This window comes from Delphinus delphis, chromosome 9 (assembly GCF_949987515.2).
Source record: "Delphinus delphis chromosome 9, mDelDel1.2, whole genome shotgun sequence".
Classification (NCBI taxonomy): Eukaryota; Metazoa; Chordata; class Mammalia; order Artiodactyla; family Delphinidae; genus Delphinus; species Delphinus delphis.
In genome coordinates, this window is record NC_082691.1 from 95,190,536 (window position 1) to 95,215,535 (window position 25,000).

Genomic DNA, 25,000 nt, shown 5'->3' on the forward strand with positions numbered 1-25,000 from the left:
GCTTGGTTTTGGTTACGAAGCTAAACATACACCTACCTGCAGGTCCACAGCCAGCGCACTGCTGTCTTTGAAGGGAGCTGTATTCAAGGACTCAGACCCCCGGGCTGGTCATTTTTTCATAACATTTGCGTTCCTAGCCCTGAAACTGCATTCCTAGGTCTCTTTATCTGAGGCCTTGGGCTTTGGGTAGAGGGCTTTCTCAGGCCCCTTTGCCACGGCCTCCTCGTGGGAGGAGGTGGGGGAACCCTGGGACACTTCCCCATTCTGACTCAGCGCCCAGTACTTCTCCACTCCTCGCGCCCCCTTCACACCCTTCTCCCACACCCCAGGGTCCGAAAACCTGCTGGAGGCTTTTGTTCAGGCTTCTCAACAGTGAGAAGACCGCCCACGTCTGTGCTGATCCCCGGACCCTGAGCAGAATGCCATTACCTCAGGGAAATGGCACAGGGAGTCTGTGCTTTCTTCGGTCTTAGACTCTTGCTTATGCCATCACAGTAAGTAATTAGGCAATTTTCAGAAGAATTTAGGATTGCTAAAATAGAAAAAGATTTGGGTTTATTTTGGAAGAAAGTTTGGTGTATTTGACCAAGAGATTTTAATGTACTTAATGTTTCATGTCAAGAAAAATTGGATTATTCTATACTTTTTACCAGGATACTACTTTGTAAGGTTTATTTTGTTTTTTGGGTTTTTTTTTTTAACAACTTTATTGGAGTATAATTGCTTTACAAGGGTGTGTTAGTTTCTGCTGTATAACAAAGTGAATCAGCTATACGTATGCGTATATCCCCATATCCCCTCCCTCTTGCGTCTCCCTCCCACCCTCCCTATCCCACCCCTCTAGGTGGACACAAAGCACCGAGCTGATCTCCCTGTGCTAGGCAGCAGCTTCCCACTAGTTATCTATTTTACATTTGGTAGCGTATATATGTCCATGCCACTCTCTCACTTGGTCCCAGCTTACCCTTTCCCCTCCCCGTGTCCTCAAGTCCATTCTCTACATCTGCATCTTTATTCCTATGTAGGGTTTATTTTGAACCACTGTCTCTAGCATCTCCCATAGATGTAGGGGCTATACACACACACCATAGAAAAGGGTTACTGGAATATTGTTATCCCTAATATACCACATTTCCTCTATTATAAGGTAAATTGTTTTTCACAATTTTATTTTTCTAAAATATTGGCAAATCCTATATTCAATGTTCATTGCTAATGCAATAGAATTAACAACCACTTAAAAATAACAATTATGTTTTTAACAGTACATCTTTTAATAGATGGCATCTCAGAATCAAAGAGATAAGTTAGTTTTGCAAACATTTCTTTCTAGAGGTTCCTCGCTTCCTTTAGGGTATTTAGGCCTATGGTTCTCAGTCATCCACTGGCTTCTGCTCTACTAAGGCACAAGCAACGGCAAACGTGAGGCAATCCCTAATAGCACCCTTGTTAGCTTCTGAGCTTTGGTGTCACATAGACATGGATTTGAGTCGGGCCTCTGTCACTTAATCTCAGATTGTGTGAACTTGTTTAGGTTATATAAAGTCTTCGTGTCTAATCTGTAAAATTTCTTAATCTGTAAAAATGCCTAAGTCGCCTAATTCACAGACTGAAATAACTCCTATAAAGCACAGAGTAAGTGCTCAAAAACATTAGCTCAGTTTTTATGCAAGTGTTAAACTGCTTCAGGAAGCTACGTGACGGAGGAAATCAACTGGATGATGAAAAAGGACCATAGCACTGTTGTCAGATTTTACAGAGGGGTGGTCTGTCCCACAGTCCATAATGAGCTGAATTAGAATAGAAGAAACTGTATTACAAATAACCATTGATGACCAAAATGAGGCGGAGATATGACAGACAAATAGAGATACCACGCATATGAGTTGTGAATTAATTGTGAGAGACCTGAGAACAAAAGAGGCAATAAAGATGAATTTCTGGGGACTTCCCTGGTGGCACAGTGGTGAAGAATCCACCTGCCAGTGCAGGGGGCACGGGTTTGAGCCCTGGTCCGGGAAGATCCCACATGCCGTGGAGCAACGAAACCCATGCTCCACAACTACTGAGCCTGCGCTCTAGAGCCCGCGAACCACAACTACTGAGCCCGCATGCCACAACTACTGAAGCCCGTGTGTCTAGAGCCCGTGCTCCGCAACAAGAGAAGCCACTGCAATGAGAAGGCCGCGCACCGCAATGAAGAGTAGCCCCCGCTCGCCACAACTAGAGAAAGTCTGCGTGCTCTGCAACGAAGACCAAATGCAGCCAAAAATTAATTTAAAATTAAAAAAAAAAAGATGAATTTCTGAGCCTAGACAACAAGATGAGTGGGGATACCATTTATATTTTAACTAATTTTTATTGGAGTATAGTTGCTTTACAATGTTATGTTAGTTTCTGCTGTGCAGCAAAGCAAATCAGTTATGTGTATAAATATATCCCCTCTTTTTTGGACTTCCTTCCCATTTAGGTCACCACAGAACATTGAGTAGAGTTCTCTGTGCTATACAGTAGGTTCTCAGTAGTCATCTATTTTATACATAGTAGTGTGTGTATGTCAGTCCCAGTCTCCCAGTTCATCCCACCCCACCTCCCCCCCTTGGTGTTTGTTCTCTACATCTGTGTCTCTATTTCTGCTTTGCAAATAAGTTCATCTGTATCATTTTTCTAGATTCCACATATAAGCGATATTATACAATATTTATTTTTCTCTTTCTGACTTACTTTACTCTGTATGACAGTCTCTAGGTCCATCCATGTCTCTGCAAATGGCACTATTTCGTTCCTTTTTATGACTAATAGTCCATGTATATACATGCACCACTTATTAAGAGGAATGTATTCAGCAGTACAAGCCAGTTTACTGGAGTATGTATCAGGGAAGGAAGAATGCGTTCAATTTGGGACAACCAAAATAAAGACTCAGCAGACAGTCGATATTCTGAATTATGTTTCCCTAATATTCTAAAATTTTACCTTTAGTTATCTAAGGTCCATATTGCATACCTAGTCTTGCTTTACACCCAAGGAGTAGCACATACGTGGTGCTCAGTAGTGATGGATGGGGAGGTGGTGGACGCGTGGTGGATAGACTGCAATTGCAGGCTGAGAGACTTGTGAATGAAGATCCAAACTAAGTGAAGAGCCACGCATCTCCACTAGGGGGCAGACAAGTCTCCATATTCTGCAGAAACTCGACTGCCTATGACAAGAAGGGAAGAGAGAGCCAGTAGGGATGAGCTACACAGTGGTGACAGAAGATGAACTTGAATTTGATGTCTTAGTGCCTTTTCTCTGGGAAGAGGCGAGGCCATCACCTAAAGATATTGACTCTTCTGCCACTTCTCCTGGGATTAGGTATGGCCTTATACTGGGGGGAAGTTTGGGGTAAATGTGGATGTTGGGGAGAGGAGTAGGGTGTCCGAGGCCACCAGTCAGAGGATGGGGGAGATGTTGGATTAGAGGATCCTGACATAATAACAGTTGGCAGAACAAAACCAAAGTGCAGGCAGTGCTACAGGTTTCTTTGGGGGCCAAGGTGGTATTGGAGCAAATAGTAAAAGACCTTCCTGCCTGGGGACAGGCTTGTCAGCCCTCATGGGTTTTTCTGTCTCTCTGGAACTAGGCTCTGTGTTTGGTGCTCTCCTATCTCAAAAGCCAAGCAGGGACACCTGTGAATGCGAGACCTCCGTGATGATCCAGTGTTATAGGTCGATGGCCAGCTCACCTTCATGTACTGGTACCGTCAGTTTCCAGGACAGAGCTTGGTGCTGATGGCAACTGTGAATCAGGGCTCTGAGGCCACTTATGAGAGTGGGCTCACCAAGCACAAGTTTCCCATTCGCCGCCCAAACCTGCCGTTCTCAACTCTGACTGTGAACAATGTGAGCCCCGAGGATAGCAGCTCTTTACTTCTGCAGCGCTGGAGACACGTGCTGGGCACAGATCAAAGGTCCCAGCAAGAACCCCTGCAACCTCCTACCCGGCTCCATCCAGGTGAGCCTGAGAACCCTGGGAAGCAGGCTGGAGGGGGGAAACCGCAGCTCTTGGGCAGATGCAGCTGCCTGTGTACTGGTGGGTGGGGATGAGTGTGAATGGGTAGGCTGGGATGGGGAGAGAATTGGCAGGATCCGCCGGAGGGCCCCATCCACAGACAGGAAGAGTAGCTACTGGAGGGTGAGGATAAAATTTCTTCCAGAGGAATGTTTAGAAATAGTCAGTAAAGACAATCAGATACAATTTGCCTTCAAGTGGCACACTCAGAAGTACCCTTTAAGTATTTTATCTCAAGTCTATATTTAGCCTGTTCTCTATCGATATAGTTTAGAAGGCCCTTAGCCATCTTGATATCATACTGGTCCAGTACACTGATGGCATTATGCCGATTGTTCTTGGTGAATGGAAATTGTAAAGCATTCTAGATACCTTGGTACGACATACGCATGCCAGACCAATGCAGATCTGCAAAAATTCAGGGACCTGCCGATTTGGTGAGCGTCTGAGGAGTCCAGAGGTGTGAGATATGTTGGAATGTCCTCCAAAGTGAGGGGCGAGCTGCTGCATCTTACATCATCTGCCGTGGAGAAAGAGGTGCAATGCTTCATGGGACTTTCTGGATTTCGGAGTTAACATATACTACAGTTGGGTGTGCTACTCTGGTCCATTTACTGTGTCATCTGTAAGGCTGGGCCAGTGCAAGACAGAGTTCTGTAGCAGAATGAGGCGATGATGTAAGCTTCCCAGCCACCCGGGCCATAGACCGAGTAGCTCAGTTATTCTTGAAGTGCCCATGGCAGATGGGCTGCTCTGTAGAGCTCGTGGCATTCCCCAGTAAGAGAATCACAGGCAGATGCAAAGAGTTTTGGTGTAAAGCCATCCTGTCTGTCTTCTACCTGGCAACAACTATTCTTCCTTTGAAAAGCTGCTCCTGGCTGTTTGCTAAATGCCTTATCACGGCATTCAGAACTGGGTGTTAGCTGATTTGCAAAACTGTGAAGTTGAACACGCACAGAGTATTCTGTTACTCAGTGGAAAATGTGTAATTAAGACAAGATTCAAGCACGGCTGGAAGGAGGTACAATTTGATTTCAAGAGCAAGTCCCAGTTTCCTGGTCCACACTCCTATTCCACACCCACCTTACCCTCAATCCATACGCAAGGTTTTGTGGGAATTCCCTATTTGCAGCTGAAAAACTATGGGGCTGTTTTCTGGGTAGGGTTGCATTTTATTCTGGAATGATCATTACAGTTTAACATAAGTATGGTTCTGAAAGGTAGTGGTAAAGGAAAATCTTCGCAAGGGCCAGAACCTCAGTCCTGAAGAATAGATCTAGCCTGTGTTCAACTTTCCCAGTATCAACTAAATTCTAGCCATTCATTCACATTTTCCCTCTTTTTGCTTCCCTGTGCTGTGTTAGGGGTAATTCCTTTAGACTCTCTGTCCTATTTACTAATTCACACCTCAACTCCATTAAGCCATTTCACCTTTCAACTGACTTTTTTTTTTTTCAATTGACTTTTTAATTTAAAATATATTTTCATTTCCAGGAAATCTACTTGGGTCTTTCTACAAATATAAGCAGTCATTTCTGAAAAATCTTACTCGTCCTGTATTTTTCAGTTATTTTATTTCTTTAAGGCTATCAAACTTATACTTGGAATTACCTGTTCGTGCCAACATCTGATGACTTTACGCACCTGGTTTTCTTGTGGTTTCTGCTGCCTCTCACTCAGGGTGGCTTATTTCCCTGTGCATTGTGTAATTTGATATTATAAAATTTATCTTTGGGAATTCCCTAAATCCTGGAGTAAAGGTGGGCTTTCCAGGAAATATTTATTTTTGCCTCTGTCAAGCAATTGGGGTGCAGCAGACCTGATGTTTTCTTTTATAATTCTCAGCGTCCATCTTCTTGGCCGTACACTGTCTGTGCCAAACCCCAAAGGGCTGACTACTCAGTGGCCATGAATATTCAGAGGAAGCTGTTTTTTTTTTTTTTTTTTTTTTTTTGCATACGCGGGCCTCTCACTGCTGTGGCCTCTCCCGTTGCAGAGCACAGGCTCCGGACGCGCAGGCTCAGCGGCCATGGCTCACAGGCCCAGCCGCTCCGCGGCATGTGGGATCTTCCCGGACCGGGGCACGAACCCACGTCCCCTGCATCGGCAGGCGGACTCTCAACCACTGTGCCACCAGGGAAGCCTGAGGAAGCTGTTTTTAATCCTCCACCCAAAGCCAAGACCAAGAAAAATAATAGTCCTTGTCAGTTGCCTGGGGGGTTATTTTCTTTAGTTCGCCCTTTCACTATGTGTAGCTTTTCCCGCAGCCTGGCTTTATGAAGAAGCGATTCCCTTCACGGTCCTAGTCCTGTACAAGTTCCCGTGGGTCTTACCCGGTTTCTACACATGCTGATTCTCCTGGTCACAGGGATCCACATGTGCACCCATTTGATCAGATGGATCAGAAGTGCTGGTTTACCTTCCTGTCCCCTGCTCCCTAGGAAATGGGCAAATTCACCTACAAATAAGCCTTGGGCTGTGAGCATCTTCCTGTACAATGGCAGACTTTTCTCCTAAGGAGCAGTAAAACGCTGTGGTTAGGGGCTTGATTTCTGTTCCCAGGCAGACCTGAGCTTAGAACTTGACTCCACTGCTTTATCACCAGGTGTAACCTTGACAGGTTACACAATTTCATATGCATATATATAATATTGTTATATATAAAATAAGGATAATAATGATGCCAAAAAAGAAAGGCGTGAGGATTTTTATAAGCATGAGATGAAGTCTTCCATGTAAACCACATCACACTGTGCCTGGTAGAGACAAAACACACAATTTAGTTACTAGTTAAATGTATTTCTCACTGTAATACATGAAATTTTACCATTAACAATTCCATCCTCAAGGTCAGGTATTGCCCTCTCTGGGAAAATTTTATTTATTATTATAATGGTTTCTCTTTATTTTAGCTATTTTAATAACAAAATTAATGCATTTTTTTGTGAAATACACAGTTTATTAAACTGAGGAAAATTAAAATCACCCATTTAAATAAAATTAGATCGTATGTATTTTATCATTTATTCTCTTAAGCCAACAATATTTCATGTCAAAAAATATACTTGACATTAACTTATGAGAATATTTCGGTGTATTGATCCTTTAAATTGATCCTTTAAACCATGCTTTAAATGTCAGCTTTTACAATTAAAATTAATAGCAAGGTAAATATCTACATGCTAGATGATAGGGTAATTTAATATAAAAAGCAGTGGTTGTGTCAATTTATTTCTGTTATAGTCTCAGCAGGGAATGATGAAAGCCCTGCTTACCCCACCTTCACAGGGCTGGCATCTTCTTATTCAGGTTCTCAACTCAAATACTATCTCCCCAAAGTACAGCTTTCCCGAACTTCTTACCTAATATAGCACTTGTGGACCCAGCCACCAGTTACTCACATTTATTATCACTTTATCCTATTTTAATAACATCTAATCACCATAGTCTGATTAAATATACAGTTGATCCTTGAACAAGGTGCGGATTAAGGGCACTAACTCTCTGCACAGTTGAAAATCCATGTATAACTTTACAGGTGGCCCTCTGTATCCGAAGTTCCACACCTGTGCATTGAACCAACCTCAGATCATGTAATATTATAGTATTTATTGTAAAAAAAATTCCATGTATAAGCAGACCAGTGCATTTCAAACCCCATGTTGTTCAAAGGTCAACTGTAGGCATTATATACACATTTTATATGTATATATACATATATATGTATATATACATTTTTAATTTACTGTCTGCCTCTCATAGCTATACCTCCTTACATATGTGTGGACACGAACACACATAAATACACATAGATGCCGTGAAAGCAAGGACCTTTTGTGTCTTCTTCATTGCTGTTTCCATAACGCTTAGAGAAATTACAGGAACATCACAGGAATTCAGTAAATATTTACTTAGTGTTATGGACTGAACTGTGTGCCTCCAAAATTCATATGCTGCAGTCCTATCCCCCAGTCCCTCAGAATGTAACTGTATTTGGAGATAGGATCTTTAAAGAAATAATTTAAATGAGGCCATTAGAGTGGACCTTAATCCAATCTGGCTGGTGTCCTTATCAGAAAAGATTAGGTCATAAAAGGAGAGACACCAGGGACGTGCCCACAGAGGAAAGGCTACATGAGAACACAGTTAGAGGAAGGTCATGTGCAAGTCAAGGAGAGAGAAGTCTCAGTAGAAAACAACCCTGTTGACACTGTCGACGAAAATAATCCATAAACAATCTGTAATAGGAATAGAAACAAGTTTTATTTGAGCCAAACTGAGAACTATAGCCCAGAAGACAGCCTCTCAGATAACTGTGAGGAACTGCTCCAGAGAAGCATGGTTTTCAACCCAGTTTTATATCTTGTCAGAACAAAGAACATTAAACAAGTCAGGGATACATTCCTTCAAGGTTTAAAACAAAACAGATCAACACGTACAGTGAGTCAGTATGTCCTTGGTCCCTGAGAAGGAGTCTTATCATCGAAGGAGTATCAGCACTGGTGTCCCAGGAAAAGAGGCATTTTATGTTTTAACATAGACGTTTTTACTTCCAGTCAATGTGCCCTTTTCTTTAATAATTAAAGCAGATGTACAGTATATGTCTGATGGGCAACAAACAGGCTGTTTTAGTTAGCATAAAATTCAAATTAACTCATGTATAAGCCAGAATGACTTCTCCATACCTCAGTATGTGAAAGTTTCTTTTATGAACACCTTGATCGTGGACTTCTAGCTCCCAGAACTGTGAGAAAATAGATTTCTGTGGTATTTTGTTATGGCAGCCCTAGCAAACTAATACATTGAGTAAATAAATATGATTCAGCAGAAAAGAGAAAAATTTGCCAAGCCATGTGGACTTCCCTGGAGAAACACTGTACAAAAATCATTTGAGTTCAGGCAATGTAAGGCCATTAAAAATGAACTAGATTGTTCTAACAGGGAGGGGACAGAGGCTTTTCACCTTTCTGCTTGAGGAGAATGGTGGCCCCAAAACGTGTGCCAGCTCCCTCTACTCCACCACCCCACCCCGCCCAGGCTGGGAAAGGGAACAGATATGGTGGGTTCTAGAGAGGCGAGCCCAGAACCTGCTCAAACACAGTGGCCCTGAACTTGGACGGTCCTCAGTTTGGAGCTGTGTTGGTTCCTGTGTGGACTAAGCACTCAGTTCTGAGACTTGGGAGCCTTTTGAAGATCCTCCTGGACAGGTCGGCCTATAGGAAGTGGGCTGACCAGTTGGCTGCCTTCCAAATGGACAACAGCATCTAGAGTTTTTAAAAGCTAAATGAGTGGAGGGAGCTCAGTGGACTGGGCTTACCACTGAACTTGACTTGCGGGGCTCAGTCTGGATCTAATATGATTTAGAAAAGTAAATACACCTGGCATTTATTAAACTCTGCGTATCGTGGTACAAGTCACGGCTGCTACAATAACAGCCACGTGGGTATTCCTCCCAGACTCCTTACTGGCTCTCCTCTGAGTACTCGTCAGTAGACTCTGGAGTCACTTAAGCAGCGTTAATAAGCCCAGGGATGAGACAAGGAATGACTGCAATGTGGACAAAAAGACCATTATAGTATAGGAACCAATCTGTCTTCAGATAAAAAGCTTCAATTGCTAGAGACTCCCCCATTCACCCCTCTGTATCAGCCTGAAGACTAGACAAAATGTGCAAGTAGATGTACCCATCTTCCTTGCTTCAAGGTGGGAAGCAGGAGAGGGCTGGGGAGGAGAAGCAGACTACTCCATGCAGCCAACCAGCCTATGCCCAGTGTGTGCCTCTAGCCTCTGTCTCACCCTTCAGTGTGTTTGGATCACACAGACCACCCCTTCACTACCCAGATTCAGTGATTCCCAGGCTGCGCCATTCAAGAAAATAGTTCTTAGCGGATAAAGAGAAATTGCACAATGGGCAAAATACGTAGTTTAGAAAAAATAATGGAGGCGGGAAGGAGTTGGGAGTTTGGAGGAAAGACAGCAGAGAATTTGACAATCTGATTGGAGCTGGTAAAGGACCCTGGGGGGCCAAGGAGGAGTTGACTAAGAGTTGAGGAGAAATACCTGAGCTGGGGGGCTGGGGGAGGGACGTATTTTTTAAAGAGAGACTAACGATTTGGAATCTGACAAAAATCTACTTTTCAGACCAGTAGGAGATCTGAAAGACTCCACTATGTAGCAACATGGTGGGAATGAACTTAGCTTCCACAGGGAAAGGTTCTGGTGTCATTCATGGATTCCTTAGCTGGGTGACCCTGGAGAAGTCACTTAACCGCTTAGCTTTAGAGTTTTCATTGGTAAAAAGGAGAAAATGGTATCTGTTGCCCAACTCATGAGGCTGTGTGAGGATCAAATAAAGGGAAGGGGAGCCAAACGTTCCGTGGTAGAGTTTACAGGCTCTGGGGTTGGCCTGCCATGCTAAATCCCACCTCTACAGCTTACTGGCTGTGTGACCTTGAGAAAGTTACGTCACCTCTATAAAGCTCATCTTGTCATCTATAAAATGGCAACCCCATAGGTGGTTGTGACAATAAAGTGAAAAGGGTCCGTGGAAGACTCACACCCATTTGGTATAGTAAAGCGCACAGAAACCATCCAGCATTATCATAATGAAAAGCCAGTGGCTTGATGGGCCAAGAGCTAAAAATCAACCAAGAGAATGTCTTTTTTTTTTTAATTAATTAATTAATTTATTTTTGTCTGCGTTGGGTCTTCGTTGCTGCGCCCGGGCTTTCTCTGGTTGCGGCGAGCAAGGGCTACTCTTCATTGCGGTGGGCGGGCTTCTCATTGCGGTGGCTTCTCTTGCTGTGGAGCATGGGCTCTAGGTGCGTGGGCTTCAGTAGTTGTGGCACGCGGGCTCCAGAGTGCAGGCTCAGTAGTTGTGGCGCACGGGCTTAGTTGCCCTGAGGCATGTAGGATCTTCCCGGACCAGGGCTCGGACCCGTGTCCCCTGCATTGGCAGGCAGATTCTTAACCACTGCGCCACCAGGTAAGTCCTAGGAGAACGTCTTAGAGAAATAGACAAAGGAATCCAAAATTCAGAATGAAGAGTGCCAGGTGCTGCAGAGTCTTATTCAAATTGAATTTGGGCAAATGTGGACTGGAATCCAACCTACACATCTGAGCCTAGAGTAGGAGGTAATGGTTTCCACCTATATCTATTTTCTCTGCCTGTAAGGTGACTCCTGATACTTTGACCAAAACTCCCCTCATACTGTATTGCGGGTGTGATAGTTGATTCTAAGGGGGAGCGCAAAGCATCAGGAGAAGGCTAGTCTTAAGGCTTTAGACACAGAAAAGCCCAAGCAGTTGGGGGTTCCCTTTCAGACAGAGTCAGAACCACAGAGCACCAAGCGAGACTCCAGGAAAAGGAAAGCTGCAGCTGCGTTTGTACGGGGCTGGGGGGTGGTGACCCTCCACCCTCACCTACACACGCGCTCTCCTCGGGAGGTATAAAGGCTCTCCGTCAGCCACTCAACTACACTTCTCCACCATGAATCCACTGCTGATCGTTGCCTTTGTGGGAGCTGCTGGTGAGTCCCATGCGTTGCTTTGCGCCCCATTCGCCCCTGTCCTTGCAGAGATACATGCTCCACCATTCCTGCTACCTTTCCTGTTCTACCTGCGCGCTGAGATCCCACCTTCCCTGTCCAGCACCCCTCCTTCCCACTCTGGGGGTCTCTTTAAGCCTCATTCTCTCACCTTCTGCCGGACTCCACTCCCATCTCCCTCATCCATCAGTTTCGGGGCTTTGTTGGGAGAGGCGCGAAAGGGAGACCAGGTGGGGACGGTTTGTGAAATGAGCCAGGACTTGAGGCTCTAGGATAGCTCCACGGCAGCTGTTCCTAACCTCGGATGCACCTGGGGATGTGGAACGATGACTCATTCCAGTCCTATTAATTGGCCTGGGGTGTGGCCCATGCATTGACCTTTTAAGCCTCCCAGGTAGTTTTTAGATGCCCGGATGTAAAGCCACAGCTGCAAATCACTGTTCTATTGGCCAATAACCGTAACTACCTTTGTCCTGCGCAGTGGGTCCCCAGCCTCACTGCGCAGATGTGAGCTACGGGAGGAGCTGGCTACAGCCAGGGCTTCGCCATCAGATCTTCCTACTTAGGCCGTCCCATCATGACAAGCCGGGGCTGAAATTGCAGTGGGGAGTAGACTGGTGATGAGTAAGAGAAAGAAAGAAGCATTCGGTGGGTGAGAGGACCCCATTCCGACCCTATCGCACTGAATGCACTGTGAGGGGGTTTCTTGTCCTTGGCCCCAGGGGAGGTCTGGGCCCGAGCCCCTGCAGGGTCCCTAGCTCTGTGCCCTGCAGGCACACAGAGCAACTCGGGAGAACTACCTCTGTGAGACAAGCGGGGGATGCTCCCCCGTGGCCTCCCTCTCACCACTGTGCTCCTTCAGGAATCCTAATTAGCAAGGTCCAGCCGCAGGGCTCTGGGCTCCAACCCCAACCCTCCTGTTGAATTGGCTTCTCCCTTCCTGTCTCAAGTTGCTTTTCCCACGGACGATGATGACAAGATCATAGGGGGCTACACCTGTGCAGCGCATTCCATCCCCTACCAGGTGTCCCTGAACTCCGGTTACCACTTCTGCGGGGGCTCCCTCATCAGTGACCAGTGGGTGGTGTCCGCGGCTCACTGCTACAAGTCGTAAGTGCTGGGCCCCTGGCTACAAAGCCCACCGCCCAGGGCCCTCTGGAGGAGCTGGGGTCTGTGTAGGGGTTGCTGAAGTTGGGAACGATGATGGGGAAGAGAAGCAGTTGACGATGGCAGCTGACTCGCAGGAGCTGCGGGTAAAATGGGGCACCTGATAGGAAGCCGCTGACACCCCAAATCAATAGATCAAACAGCCAGGGCTGCGGGTCATAAAAGCAGGGACGGACCATTTTGCGGTAGGAATGGCCAGCTTGAAAAGCAGGCAAGGACCTCACACCGAGTAACCTTTGCCAGTTGGCTACAGGTTAAAACCACCTGAGATATGTTAAAAAAAAAACAAAAACAATAAAAACAGTTCCTATTTGACTCAGAATTTTTAGGAAGAGAGTCTGAGTATTGGTGAGTTTATAACTGCCTCTGGCAGATCTACTCTCTGGGCAGAGCTGAGAATCACTGTCAAGACCAAGGGCTTTCAAACCTGAGTGCGCGTAAGAATCACCCGGAGGGCCTGTTAAAACACAGATTGCTGGGTCCCACCCCCAGGGTTTCTGATGCAGTAGGTCTGGGGTGGGAACTGAGAATGCGTTCCCAGCTGAGGCTGAGGCTGCAGTCCCGGGGCTGCACTTTGAGAAGCGCTGGATTCGCTCCTACGGGACGATGGTACTTAGCAGAGCGAGAACGGAGGGGGTAGAAGTCACCGCGTGTAGTTCGCAAGGTGGCAGAGGATGAAGGATGCCCGGGGAACTCGAAGTGGCTCGGTTGCACCCACGGCCCTGAATGCATGAGAGGCGTGGGGAAGGCGGCTGGAAAAGCAAATAGAGGAGCATCCCCTCCCCCCCAGGACCCCTTCACGGCCTCCCTGCCCCACTGCCCCTCTACTGCCCTGTGACATTCCCACACCACCACCTGCGAGCAGGGAAAACGCTGGGGGACGCAGGGATGTGGGCAAAAGGCCTTTACTGTGCTTCGCCCGCAATGGCCGCCTCCAGGTGAGGCTGGGAGAGCGCAACATCGACGTCCTGGAGGGCTGTGAGCAGTTCGTCGACGCGGCCAAGATCGTCCGCCACCCCAGCTCCAGCAGCTGGACTCTGAACAGGGACATCTTGCTGATCAAACTCTCCTCGCCTGCGTTCATTGAAGCCCGGTGCCCACCTTAGCTCTGCCCAGCGCCTGTGCGCCCGCTGGCACCCAGTGCCTCATCTCCGGCTGGGGCAACACCCTGAGCTCTGGAGGTGAGTGGGACCCTCACGACTTCACCCTCCAACCTACCCACATTGCCCAGAACTGAGCATCCCCTGAGCTGGGACCCCTTTGCTTCCAGTCTGCAAATTCACGTCAAGTGCCTACTACACAAAGGGCTCTCTGCTGGGTACCAGAGAGATGCAAAGTGTCAAGGAGTTGAACCCGAGAATCAAAAGACAGGACACGTGTAGCCCTTGCTATTAGCACCTCTAGGGAGGGGTCTGCAGTGAGCTTTCTGGGAGTTGAAACCCATCACTCCTTGGAGGCCTCTCCTGGCCGCCCTCAGGGTTCAGCACTGGATTGCCATCCCGTCCTGGCCTGACCCACATTTCCCTTTCCTTGATCTCTTCCTGCCCCTCAAGGTCAACTACCCCGAGCTGCTGCAGTGCCTGGACACCCCACTGCTGAGTCAGGCCGAGTGTGAAGCGTCGTACCCTGGACAGATCACTGACAGCATGGTCTGCGCCGGCTTCCTCGAGGGAGGCAGTGATTCGTGCCAGGTGACTTGACCCTACCACTCTGAGACCCCTGCCCAGACACACAGGCCCCCTGGGAACGAGATTTGATTGCCCGGGGCTGTGGGGCTGGTAGAGGAGGTCCCTGGGCAGTGGTCCCGTGGAGAAACAAGGGAGGCTAGTGTGCGTGGCATCTCTTCACACTGTGGAGAGATGTGGAACCACAGAGCCGACAGGAACGGGGTCTCGTAAGGTTCAGACTGTGTGTGGCTCTGGGTCCCTTCTTCTCTCTTTATAAACCTTGTCCCACCGCTTCCTCCCCAGGGTGACTCTGGTGGCCCTGTGGCCTGCAACGGAGAGCTCCAGGGCATTATTTCCTGGGGCTCTGGCTGTGCCCAGAAGGGCAAGCCTGGGGTCTACACCAAGGTCTGCGACTATGTGGACTGGATTCAGCAGACCATCGCTGCCAACAGCTAAAGCCCCCGCCCCTCTGCCATCATTATGCTAATAAAGTGACTCTTCTCTAACTGCCCAGGTCTGTACCTGCTCCCTCCGGCCCCTTCACTCCCGGAAACATCTCCTCCCATCTGAGGTCAGACAGGGCTGTACCCCTTACAGATGAGCAGAGCGCCCCACTTCCCAAACTGTCTTCCACGGCACACTGGTATAGCAGCATGTAAAGAGAAGGAATCCAGAAAATCACAATCGGGGGGAGGTTTTCTAGAGGAAAATCCATTTCGGAAAGGCTGCATCGGCCTTCGTGCTTCTCTGGGTCTTGAGTGCAGTGCTGATATGTGCACACGTCGGCATGGTCTGTAAGATCCCATACTTCGTCTCACCGCTACCCACACCTAGGGAAGCACCTGTGCCAATCATCTTGGCCTCTTCTGAGTCCCCTCCAAGCCCCAGCTTATGTTCTCTCCTGGCAGCAGGTGATCCCATTGGCCCCTATTTCCCAACGACCATCTCATGTGTCTGAGGAAGACAAGAGCTCCCTGGTCTCCATCCCTCAGGCTCCTGAGAAATCTGCCTTTTGTTCTCCCCACGTGATGGTACTGACACGAATATACCATACTGAGTACTTTATAGGCACTTTCAGATTTAGTTCCCTCTCCCCTCTGGGGTGGTTATTATTCCAGCAGTACAGACAAGGAAACAGAGGTTCAGAGAAGGTTATTAATTTACCCACATCCCTCATCCAGCAAGTGGCAGATCTGGAGGGTTTTTTTTTCTAATTTTAATTATGCTTAATTATTTGACCTACATGCTATTTATGATTGTATTGATTAATTTTTAATTCTTTTCTTTCTTTTTTTTTTTAAACCCCACATTTGTTTATTTATTTACTTTTTTGGTTGTGTTAGGTCTTCGTTTCTGTGCGAGGGCTTTCTCTAGTTGTGGCAAGCGGGGGCCACTCTTCATTGCGGTGCACGGGCCTCTCACTGTCGCGGCCTCTCCCGTTGCAGAGCACAGGCTCTGGACGCGCAGGCTCAGTACTTGTGGCTCACGGGCCCAGTCACTCCGCGGCATATGGGATCTTCCCAGACCAGGGCTCGAACCCGTGTGCCCTGCATTAGCAGGCAGATTCTCAACCACTGCACTACCAGGGAAGCCCAGATCTGGAATTTTGAGTCCCTATTTGCCTGGTCCCAAAGCCCAGCCCCTGCTTCCCCTACCCCATCTCATGGGCTCTCCAGCTGCAACTATGGTCCATCAGCTCTGCTGTTCACCGTCTCTCCAGCTCATCCCCTGCCTCACAGCACTTCCTGAGGGATGCTGGTCTCCTGCCCGCCTTCTAACCGTGCACTTAGAGAGGTCCGGCCCGTTATCTGATTCCTGGTTAATACCTTTCCTGATCTCTCACATTTTCAAAGTAGAAGGCAAGTTCCTCATCGTGGAGTTGTAGGGTTCTTCCTGCTCTGCCCCTGCCTATGTTTCCAGCCTTGGTCTCCTCACCCCTCCCCTCCCCTACTGTGCTCCAATGCTCAGAAGTCCTGGGGGTTTCCTCCAACAAGCATGGACCTCTGACCTCTAGTTCTAGACACTACTGGTCCATCTGGTTTGATGCCCTTCCCACCCACCCCTTCACCCTCTTCAGAAAAGTCTTTGACCCTCTGTGGACCCTCTGGTCTGAGTAAGGATTTTTCCTTCTCTTCCGTGCTTTCTTCTATCACAGTTCTTCTCATGCTGCTGAATGTATATGGATGTATCTACCTTGGCCTTCAACCATGAGCTTCTTCCGGAAGAAATCTCGCCTTACTCGTCCTGGGAATCCTACTGATTAAACAACAGCTGGACTAAGGTAGGCACCCCACGATCGGATGAATGAATGAACGATGAGCTAGGAGTGGAGGCAAATGTACTGAAGAAAGGAAGAGCCTTACAGAAGACTGGTTCTCAGAGTGTGGTCCCTCGACCAGCAGCACCAGAATCACGTGGGAATTTAGGAGAAATGCACATTGCTAGGCCCGACCCCTGACCTACTGAGTCAGAAATTCTAAGGTGGAGCCCAGCAGCTTGCTTTTAACAAGACTTCCAAGTCATCCTGAGGGATGCCAGAGCTTGGGAACCAGTGTGGTAGAGAGACCCCTAGACCAGTACTCTCTGTGAAAACACCAGTCACGGACGTCTCCACTAACTATAGGCAGGCATCGTGATAAAACTTTACGTGTATTATTTATGTCTCACAAGAGCTCCATAAGGGAGATGTTATTTTATTTATCATCATCATCATTCCCACTTTACAGATAAGGAGACTGGAGTTTAAAAAGCTTCAGTAACTTGCCCAAGGTCCACAGATGTAAGGAGAGGGCGTGGGTGGGAGCCCCGCAGTCTGGCTACAGGAGATGAGCTTGCCGGAGGAGCGGGGCCTCAGCGGCTCAGGTACAGTGCCCAGCGGAGCCCCCGGAACTTAAGTGAGGAAGCCTGGGTGCTGGTCCCAGCCCTGTCTCCTCACATCCCGCACCCTTTAGCCTCTTCAGATTTCAGTTTCATCTGGGGAAATTAGGAGACAAAGTTTGGGTTCAAATGGGTCAATTAACGTACTTGAAAGTTTTCAAAAATTACACGTAGGTGTTCTTTGCGTATCTCCTCCCTACATCCCAACACACAGCTTGAGAAAGGCACACAGGTAACTAACCAGCTTCCCCTCGGATCCCCTGATCACTACCCACATTCTTCTCGCCCCCTCAGGTGGCCACGCTGACAGTGCAGCCGCTTAAGTCTAACAAAAAATAAGGAAAGGCTTCCCCCTGCTGCCCAAGATGATGAATGACCTCGCTCGGCACCTGCCTGACCGGTCTAAACTCCTTTCACCCCACCCCACCCCCCAAATAAAAGCTTCGCGGGCACTGGGGCTACTAACAGTGTGTGACACGGTGGCAAAGATCTGGGACAAACCCCATCAGGATAAAAAGTAGTTGTGAAACCAAGACAGGGTGGTATTCGCTGTAAGTCCAAATCGGGTTGAGAGTCCCCAGCTAGATGGTCAAAAGGAAACGCTTACTTAGGGGGTAAATTAGTGACAGGCAAAAAGGGTTAATAAGGAAAATACTATATGGAACTAGATCAAAGTAAATCAGTACATTGATGAAAGTTCCTCAATGTGGAAAGGGAACAAGGAAGAGGCCTTGCCACCTTCCAACTGATAAAAGCAATTGATGACCTTGTATTGGGCTACTGTGAGACCTGTCACTATTCCTGAGTTAAATACAGACTATCTCCCCTTTTTCCCTAAATTCTAAGAGCCCTGCCAGTTGCGGCCAGCTCTCGCACCACCAGACAGCGCTCTGCTGTGCTTCCAGCTGACAGCTGCCCTTCTCAAGGACCAGCAGTGGATCCCAGGACTGGTGCAGAAGTGGAAACACCCAGGGTCATTTTGTGCTTAATTGTTTATTTAAATGCAAATTAATAAACCTAGAGATTTTGAGCTCAGAGTATCGTGGGGACTACTCAGAAATATGTATTTTTCATGAGCCTCCTCGGTGATTGGAGACTCACTGAGCAAATTCAAGACAGTACAACAGCTTCTTGTATAAACTGGTCTTCTTTGGAAGAAACGAGTTTGTAAATAAAACAAGTATCTTTTTTCTCTAGTGGCAGATTTTAAAATATCGCTTAAAGCAGTATTTTGCTGTTTTTTTCTTTTTAAATTTTATTAAGTTTTACTTTAAAAGAAAATAGATAATAGCTATGTTATCTATTTAAAATAAAATAGCTATGTATGGCTCAACACAATAAAGTTGACACTGAGAAATGTTAATTTTCCTTATACTCTGTGTCCTCCACTCATTCTTTTTTTTTTCTTAACGTCTTCATTGGAGTATAATTGCTTTACAATGGTGTGTTAGTTTCTGCTTTATAACAAAGTGAATCAGCGATCCACTCATTCTTAACAGGTAATCATTTTATCCATCGCTTTTGTATCCTTCCATTGTTTCTTCACGCAGCATCAAACAAACAGAAGTATAATTCGTATTTTAATAATAAGTATTATTCTTACTTTGTTAGACAAAGGTAGCATACAGGAGCCTTATTCTACAGCTTGTTTTTATCCAGTTAACATTATATCTTAGAAAGCTTTCCACGGCAGTATGAAACATTTTCATTCTTCTTTAGCATTGAATAATATTCTGTGTGAATGTTTCATAATTTACCCAATCCCTTACTAATGGGCACTTGAATTTTTTCCCAATCTCTTTGCTATTCCAAATAATGCAAATACTTTACACACTTTTTTTTATTTGTATGCAAGAGTAATTACAGGATAAACTGTCAAAGGTGGGATTTCTAGGTGAAAAGGTAAGCACATTTGTAATTTTTATAGATATTTCCAAATTGCTCCCATGAAGAGTTGTATTATTTCGCACCCACCGGCAATCAATGTGTAAAAGGGTATATTTCGCCAGAAACTAGCCAATAGAATGGTCTTCCATAATTCAATTTGTCAATCATATTGGAGAAAAGTGACATTTCAATGCAGTTTTACTTTGTATTTATCATTGCAAGTTTTCTTTTTCCTATGGTTAAGCACCATTTGGATCTTTTTTTTCCGGAACCTCTGTTCTTTGCCATTTTTATTGGGCTCTGGGTTATTTTCTAATTGATTTCTAGGAGTTCATCGTCATGGGGAGATCAGCCCTCATGACGAGAATCACTAATGCTTTCCCCATACTGTCATTTATCTTTTGATTCTGCGTCTGTTTCGCCCTGTAAGCGTGTTATCATTATGTGATCGAGTGTCCTTTTTTCTTCTAGATGTTGTCATAGTTTAAAAGGCAACGAAAGGAAGCACCATGTAGTGAGAGGAGATGCAGACCACTCAGCTGGAGGCTCAATTTCAAGGTCATCTCGTGCAGGGAGAATAAAATATCTACCAAAAACTTAAAATGTTCCTGCCCTTCAGGGAAAAGAGGGAGAAGACCTTGACCGTGATCACTTGGCCGTGTGATTGTATTTGAACGTCCCTGAGGCTGTATTCATTCAGTTCTCCACACCTGGTTCCCCCAGTGCCCTCCACTGAACTCGAATGTCTAAAGTCCACAGTGAGAAGTGCAGCAGCTGATGACACACGTGGTCCCCCCTCACCTCACACTGGTTAGAAATACAGCTCTCAGCTATCACTTTATCTACCCCTGGGAAAGCCCTACCTCTATGTAGCTTGTGGCCAATTCTCCTTCAGACCACCCTGGAGGTTCAGAATTGGGCCAACGGGGCAGAGTCTGGGTACTGAGTGCTGAAAGGTGTGACCTCCGGTGTGGCCAGCATCGGAGCAGTCCCGAGATAGAAAGGGGCTGCTACTATGACGCCAGCTTGCAGAGGGGCAGATACCAGGGTAAGCAGCCCCTGATGCAAAGACACACAGCTCTGAGGGGCTAAGAAGGTCCTGAAGAAAGGGCATGAGCACAAGGAGGGAGCCCCCTGGCCTGGTCCGTCCTCCCCACCACTTGCACCTGGGGCGGTGATGTCACCGCCTCGCCCTCCAGTGCCCTCACAGGGGCAGCTGCTCTGGTGGTTTCTCCCAGACTCCGACTTGGAGGGGCAGACGCATGGGAGGAGCCGTTTTTGTATAAAGCTGTAACGTTGTGAGGACAGGGGGGCCACAGTGATTCAACCCTACGGGAATCCTTTACAAAAACCTTTCTGCCTGTCCCAATTCCCACCGTCCTTCCATTCTTCTCCCGGGTCACAGGCCCAAGGGTGGTTTGGGTCAGAATGTCGCCACCTTCCCCCCGTCCACCTGTCAAGCCCAGGCCATGGAGAAGGACAGGCCTGGATCAGAGCTGAAGCTTGCAGGCAGAAAGGCCAGACATAAGAAGATGCCTCTGTGGCCTCATGGGTGAAGGCCTCAGAGAGACCCCTTTATCCCACCCTCCCCCTCCCCCCACCCAAGGACAAGGTCAATGGGAGGTGACTGTTCTGTGAAGGAAGAAGCCAGCACTACCCAGCCCTCCGGGGACAGTCACGGGTCTCTGGGACCCTGCCCTCCTCGCCAGGCCCACATCCTTCTGATGGACCCTCAGGAAGAATCAAAAACCAGGGCACAGGGCTCTCTGGATGGACTCTGCCCATGCTCCGTGGCCCCAAGAGTCAAAAGTCGAAAACATTCTTCTGTACGATATCTGTAGAGCACAGGAGGGGATTCCTAGTCCCAGAGTCCACCAGGCACCGACCAAAATCCCCTCCTCTCTGCACTCCTCGCGTTTGTTTTCCTCCTTACTCCGCGTCACTGTGCAAACACTGAAGTCTTCTTCGGAGAAGGCACCAGGCTCACGGTCGTAGGTAAGACATAATCCAGGCCTTTCCTGGCCCCTTGTAGGGGAAGGCGGGTCCCAAGTGTGCATTGTAAGGCGGCTGTATTCTGATGTGCTATGACTATACCTTCGGCCCAGGGACCAAGCTGACTGTTGTAGGTAAGGCCAGGGTGTCCAGGTGGGTACCACGAGGGAGCACTCTCTCGGGGAATGTGGGAAGGAAGGGATGACCCAGCTCCTGGGTCTTGGGGCCCTGGAAAGTTCTGGAATGGTATACAGAGTGTTTGAAGGGGGCTGGTGGCTCTGGGAGGGAAGGGAGCCCTGAACACCCTAACCTCTCCCAGAATCCCAGCAGACAAGGAGAGGTTTTGAAGTGAATCTGGGAGGCTGTGCTTTGCAGACACCTACTATTTTGGGGAAGGAAGCCGGCTCACTGTCATAGGTAAGCTAGTCAGGGCTGGAGGGCTGGGAACCTACAGGGAGGGGCAGGGTCCAGGTGGAGCCTCCGATAGGGGTGCCTAGGTTAAAGTGTGTTTTTATCAGAAAAATCTGAATTCTCGTCTTGATGAATTCTTATCTTGATGAGATGGACAGCCTCCATCTCCAATAGTTTCATAGGCTCGCTGTGCCAAGCCTGGGTCTCCCTACCGAGAGGCAAGGAGTCTCAGCTGGAAAGGGGTCTCCGAGTCCATCTTCCGTCTCCTTGGAGGGTGCCCATCATGGCCACGGTAGATGGGAGGGCGTCTGGCCTTGGATCCGTCAGTCCTGCCGTTTCTCTCCCTCGCGTAGAAAGGAGACGGACACAGGAGAGGGGGGTGAGAAGTCTCACAGGGGGCCAAACTGGTCCTCTGACCGCAGCTTTTCGGGTTGTACAGTTGTCACCAGTTCCACCTCCGGGGGTTGAAATTCCGCCAAGGAAGGGGACAGGAGAGCTGCAGGTGGACCGGCAGAGGGGTGGGGAAAGAGTGGGAGGCGCAGGCACCGTTTCCCTACCGGGCTTTCGTGTTCTGTGACTAATGAAAGCCTGTATTTCGGCAGCGGAACGAAGCTTTCTGGGCTGGGTAGGTAAAGGTCTTCCCTGGGAATGATGTATTGTAAGGCTGGAGTTCTAGAAGTTCCCTTTAGAGAAGGCAGGGACTGAGAACACAGCAGAGAAAAGGCGGAGAGTGTGGGTGAGTGGAGAAGGTGCTAGGACCCCCAGAAGTTCTGGGGAGAAGCTCGTTTCTGGAAAGAAGGGCCCCATACCGGCCGCTCTGGGGTTTGCCACGCCCGTGTTATACTGTGGGGCAACCGGGGGACTTTGGAGGTGGGACTCGACTCCCTGTCCTGGGGAAGACATAAGAGCTGGGAGACGGGGGCCACTGTCCCTTGGACCCGGAGTGTCTACCTCTCCGTCCAGCCCCGGTGGGAGAGGGTTGAGTAAACCCTGGTCCCTGTGGGGCTTCCGGGGAGCTGCGTCTGCCGCCGCTTTAGATGACGCTTGGTCGATTCCTGTTTGTCCTCTAAGTCTTCGGCCCATAAACTGCTTCCTTACTCTTCTGTCGGTGGTCCATTCCTCCTTCTTCTGTGCGTGGATCAGCCCCTCCTAAGTCTCTTCCTCTTTTCCCTCTTTCCCCAGAGTGTGCTTAGGCCTTTCTCCTAGTGGGATCCCTTTGGTCCTGAGCCGTGAATCCAGGCAGGGAAAGGTGGCCATCTCTGCCCTCAAGGAGCTAAGACTAGCGCTCTGGCTGGAGACCTCTGGGGGGTTTTCCTACAGCCTCCTGCAGCTGTGTTCCTATAATTCGCCCCTCCACTTTGGGACCGGCACCAGGCTCACCGTGACAGGTATCAGACAGGGAGGGAGGTGGAAGGCGGGGGCCAGAGCTGCCCTTTCCTTCCGGAGCATCTCCAGCTCGCTCCGCTGTGTTGGCCGAGGGCTCAGAGGAGCTGTGCTTCTGTGCTTCGTTCCTGGCTTTGTGTTTTCTCGTTCTCCTTCTCGTTGTTCTCCAAGACTCCCCTCCTCTCTCCCGATTTAGCGGGTGTGCTGCTTTACTTTCCCCTTCTCATCTGATCTTTTCCATTTCCCCCCCTCCTTCTAACTCTGATCCTGCACTGGTGACCCCGTTTTGGGGAACAGCTCCGTCTTCTATGTTAAAATCCACCCCCAACACCTCCCTCCAGCTCAGAGCGCTGTCCTCGCCTTCCTTGAGTCCTTCTCTGTCTCCAAGATCCATGTGTGTCTTCCTGAGGTGGTTTAAGGACCCAGGAGGCCATAGGGGAGCAGCTTGGTGAGACTGAGAGGGCTTGAGGGGGACTCCTGAGCCCTGAAGGCCGAGGTCCGTGTCACGGCATCATGTGAGCTTGCAGGGGTGGCCCTGGGGAACATTGTGCTTGCTGGGGGTCAGAGGAGGTAGGTCAGAATAAGCTGTTACAACTGGAAACTTACACCATCTTAGTAACAGCCAAGGCAGAAAGAAGAGAAGCAGGTTGAGGCCCCGTGCTCTCAAACCTCAGGATCTGTGCTGAGATCAGCGAGTCAGAGGCCCATCGTGAAACGCTAACACACCATCACCACCCTCTGGAGGAAGCAGGCAGGTGGGAGAAGCAGGGCAAGGGTGAGATGGGCCTAGGCTGGAGTTATAGACACGGCCAGAGCAGCGGGCCACAGAGGTTCTACCAGACTGGTTGGCTGCGGCAGGCTTTGTCCTGCAGAGGGAAGCACGTGCCAGGGAGTGTCATGGAAATTGGAAAGTACAAATCACGGAGATTCAAAATGCCTGGGTTCTGGGGAAGGAGGGGCTCACGCAATTTGCAAAGTGACCTAAACTGTCTCAGGCCCTCTGAGATGTATAAAACAGAGATGACAATGGTCGTCTCTTGGGGTCCTGAAACTCTAAGGGACTAAATCACGTGAAAATCCTTTGTAAAGGATTTACCCTCTTGTAGCCATCCTTTTCATTCTTGTTGTTTATCCTCACTGTGTCACAGAGTATGCCTTTTTCCAAACCTGTGTCTCAATTTTGCCATTAGAAACATTTCCCAAACTTGGATAAAGTGGAGACATCTGGGTTTGCCATACTTCTGCTCATTCCTAGAACAGAGCCAAACAGAGGGCACAGTACCTTCTGGCAACAAGGAGGGTGCTTGAAAGGTAGACGTGTTTTTTTCCCATTCCTCCATGTCTTCACGTGAGGGCCTGCCTTCCGACAATTCCAGAGATTCTCTCCCTTCTGTCAGGCATGTCAAAGGGCCTGGGACTTTATCATATGAACCCTCTGACGAACTGGTCCTCGGACTTTGGGATTTGTTCGTTTCCAAGCTTTTGCTGCTTTTATGAATATAAAACGTGGCTGGAGCTAGGATTCAAAAGCGGGGAGAGAGGTTTGCTGGGCATTGGAAATAAGAAAGGGTTCAACCCATGAACATTTCCTTTCATGGGATTCCAGCCATCCTCGACACCCGGAGCGCCCTGGTGTAGCAGTTGGTGTGGAACATCAGATAGGACAATAGCCAGAGGCACGGGGGCTCCACAAAGCAGGTTGCATGAAAATCAAAACAAAAGGTGAGTTGGGTAGAGTATAGGGAAAAGAATGTCAGATGCAACGGGAAAAGTATCTCTTCTGGGGAAGAATGTCTAATTCTAATTCATAGGTGCTGTCACTCAAACAGATAAGCACGTACACCCTGCAAAAAGCAGGAAAATGATCATTGGAAAAAGTCAGTTTAGTTCTCAGGATCATGCTGCTAGTAGGAATCCTCTGCCTCAAAATCCAGGCTTATTTCAACTCTACTGTAATTGCTTCTAAGTCTGAAAAGTTAGCCATGCACCAAAGAGGGATTTAAACTAGGAAGAAAA

The 25,000-nt window shown here is 48.1% G+C and overlaps 1 protein-coding gene, 1 pseudogene and 1 gene segment (V, D, J or C); all 3 read left to right on the plus strand.

Moving 5' to 3' along the window:
* The window catches only part of LOC132431256 (T cell receptor beta constant 1-like), a 62,018-nt gene that overhangs the window by 30,061 nt on the left and 6,957 nt on the right, over positions 1-25,000 (plus strand). Inside the window, 1 exon segment of the C gene segment in view lies at positions 21,566-21,607. Coding sequence covers positions 21,566-21,607 — 42 coding nt within the window.
* LOC138414175 (uncharacterized) lies at positions 3,276-7,528 on the plus strand (annotated as a pseudogene).
* Positions 11,543-14,890, plus strand: LOC132431257 (anionic trypsin-like). The gene is given in 6 exon segments (XM_060021026.1): positions 11,543-11,582; positions 12,551-12,710; positions 13,669-13,859; positions 13,862-13,951; positions 14,325-14,458; positions 14,738-14,890. Coding segments are annotated over 6 exon segments (768 nt in total).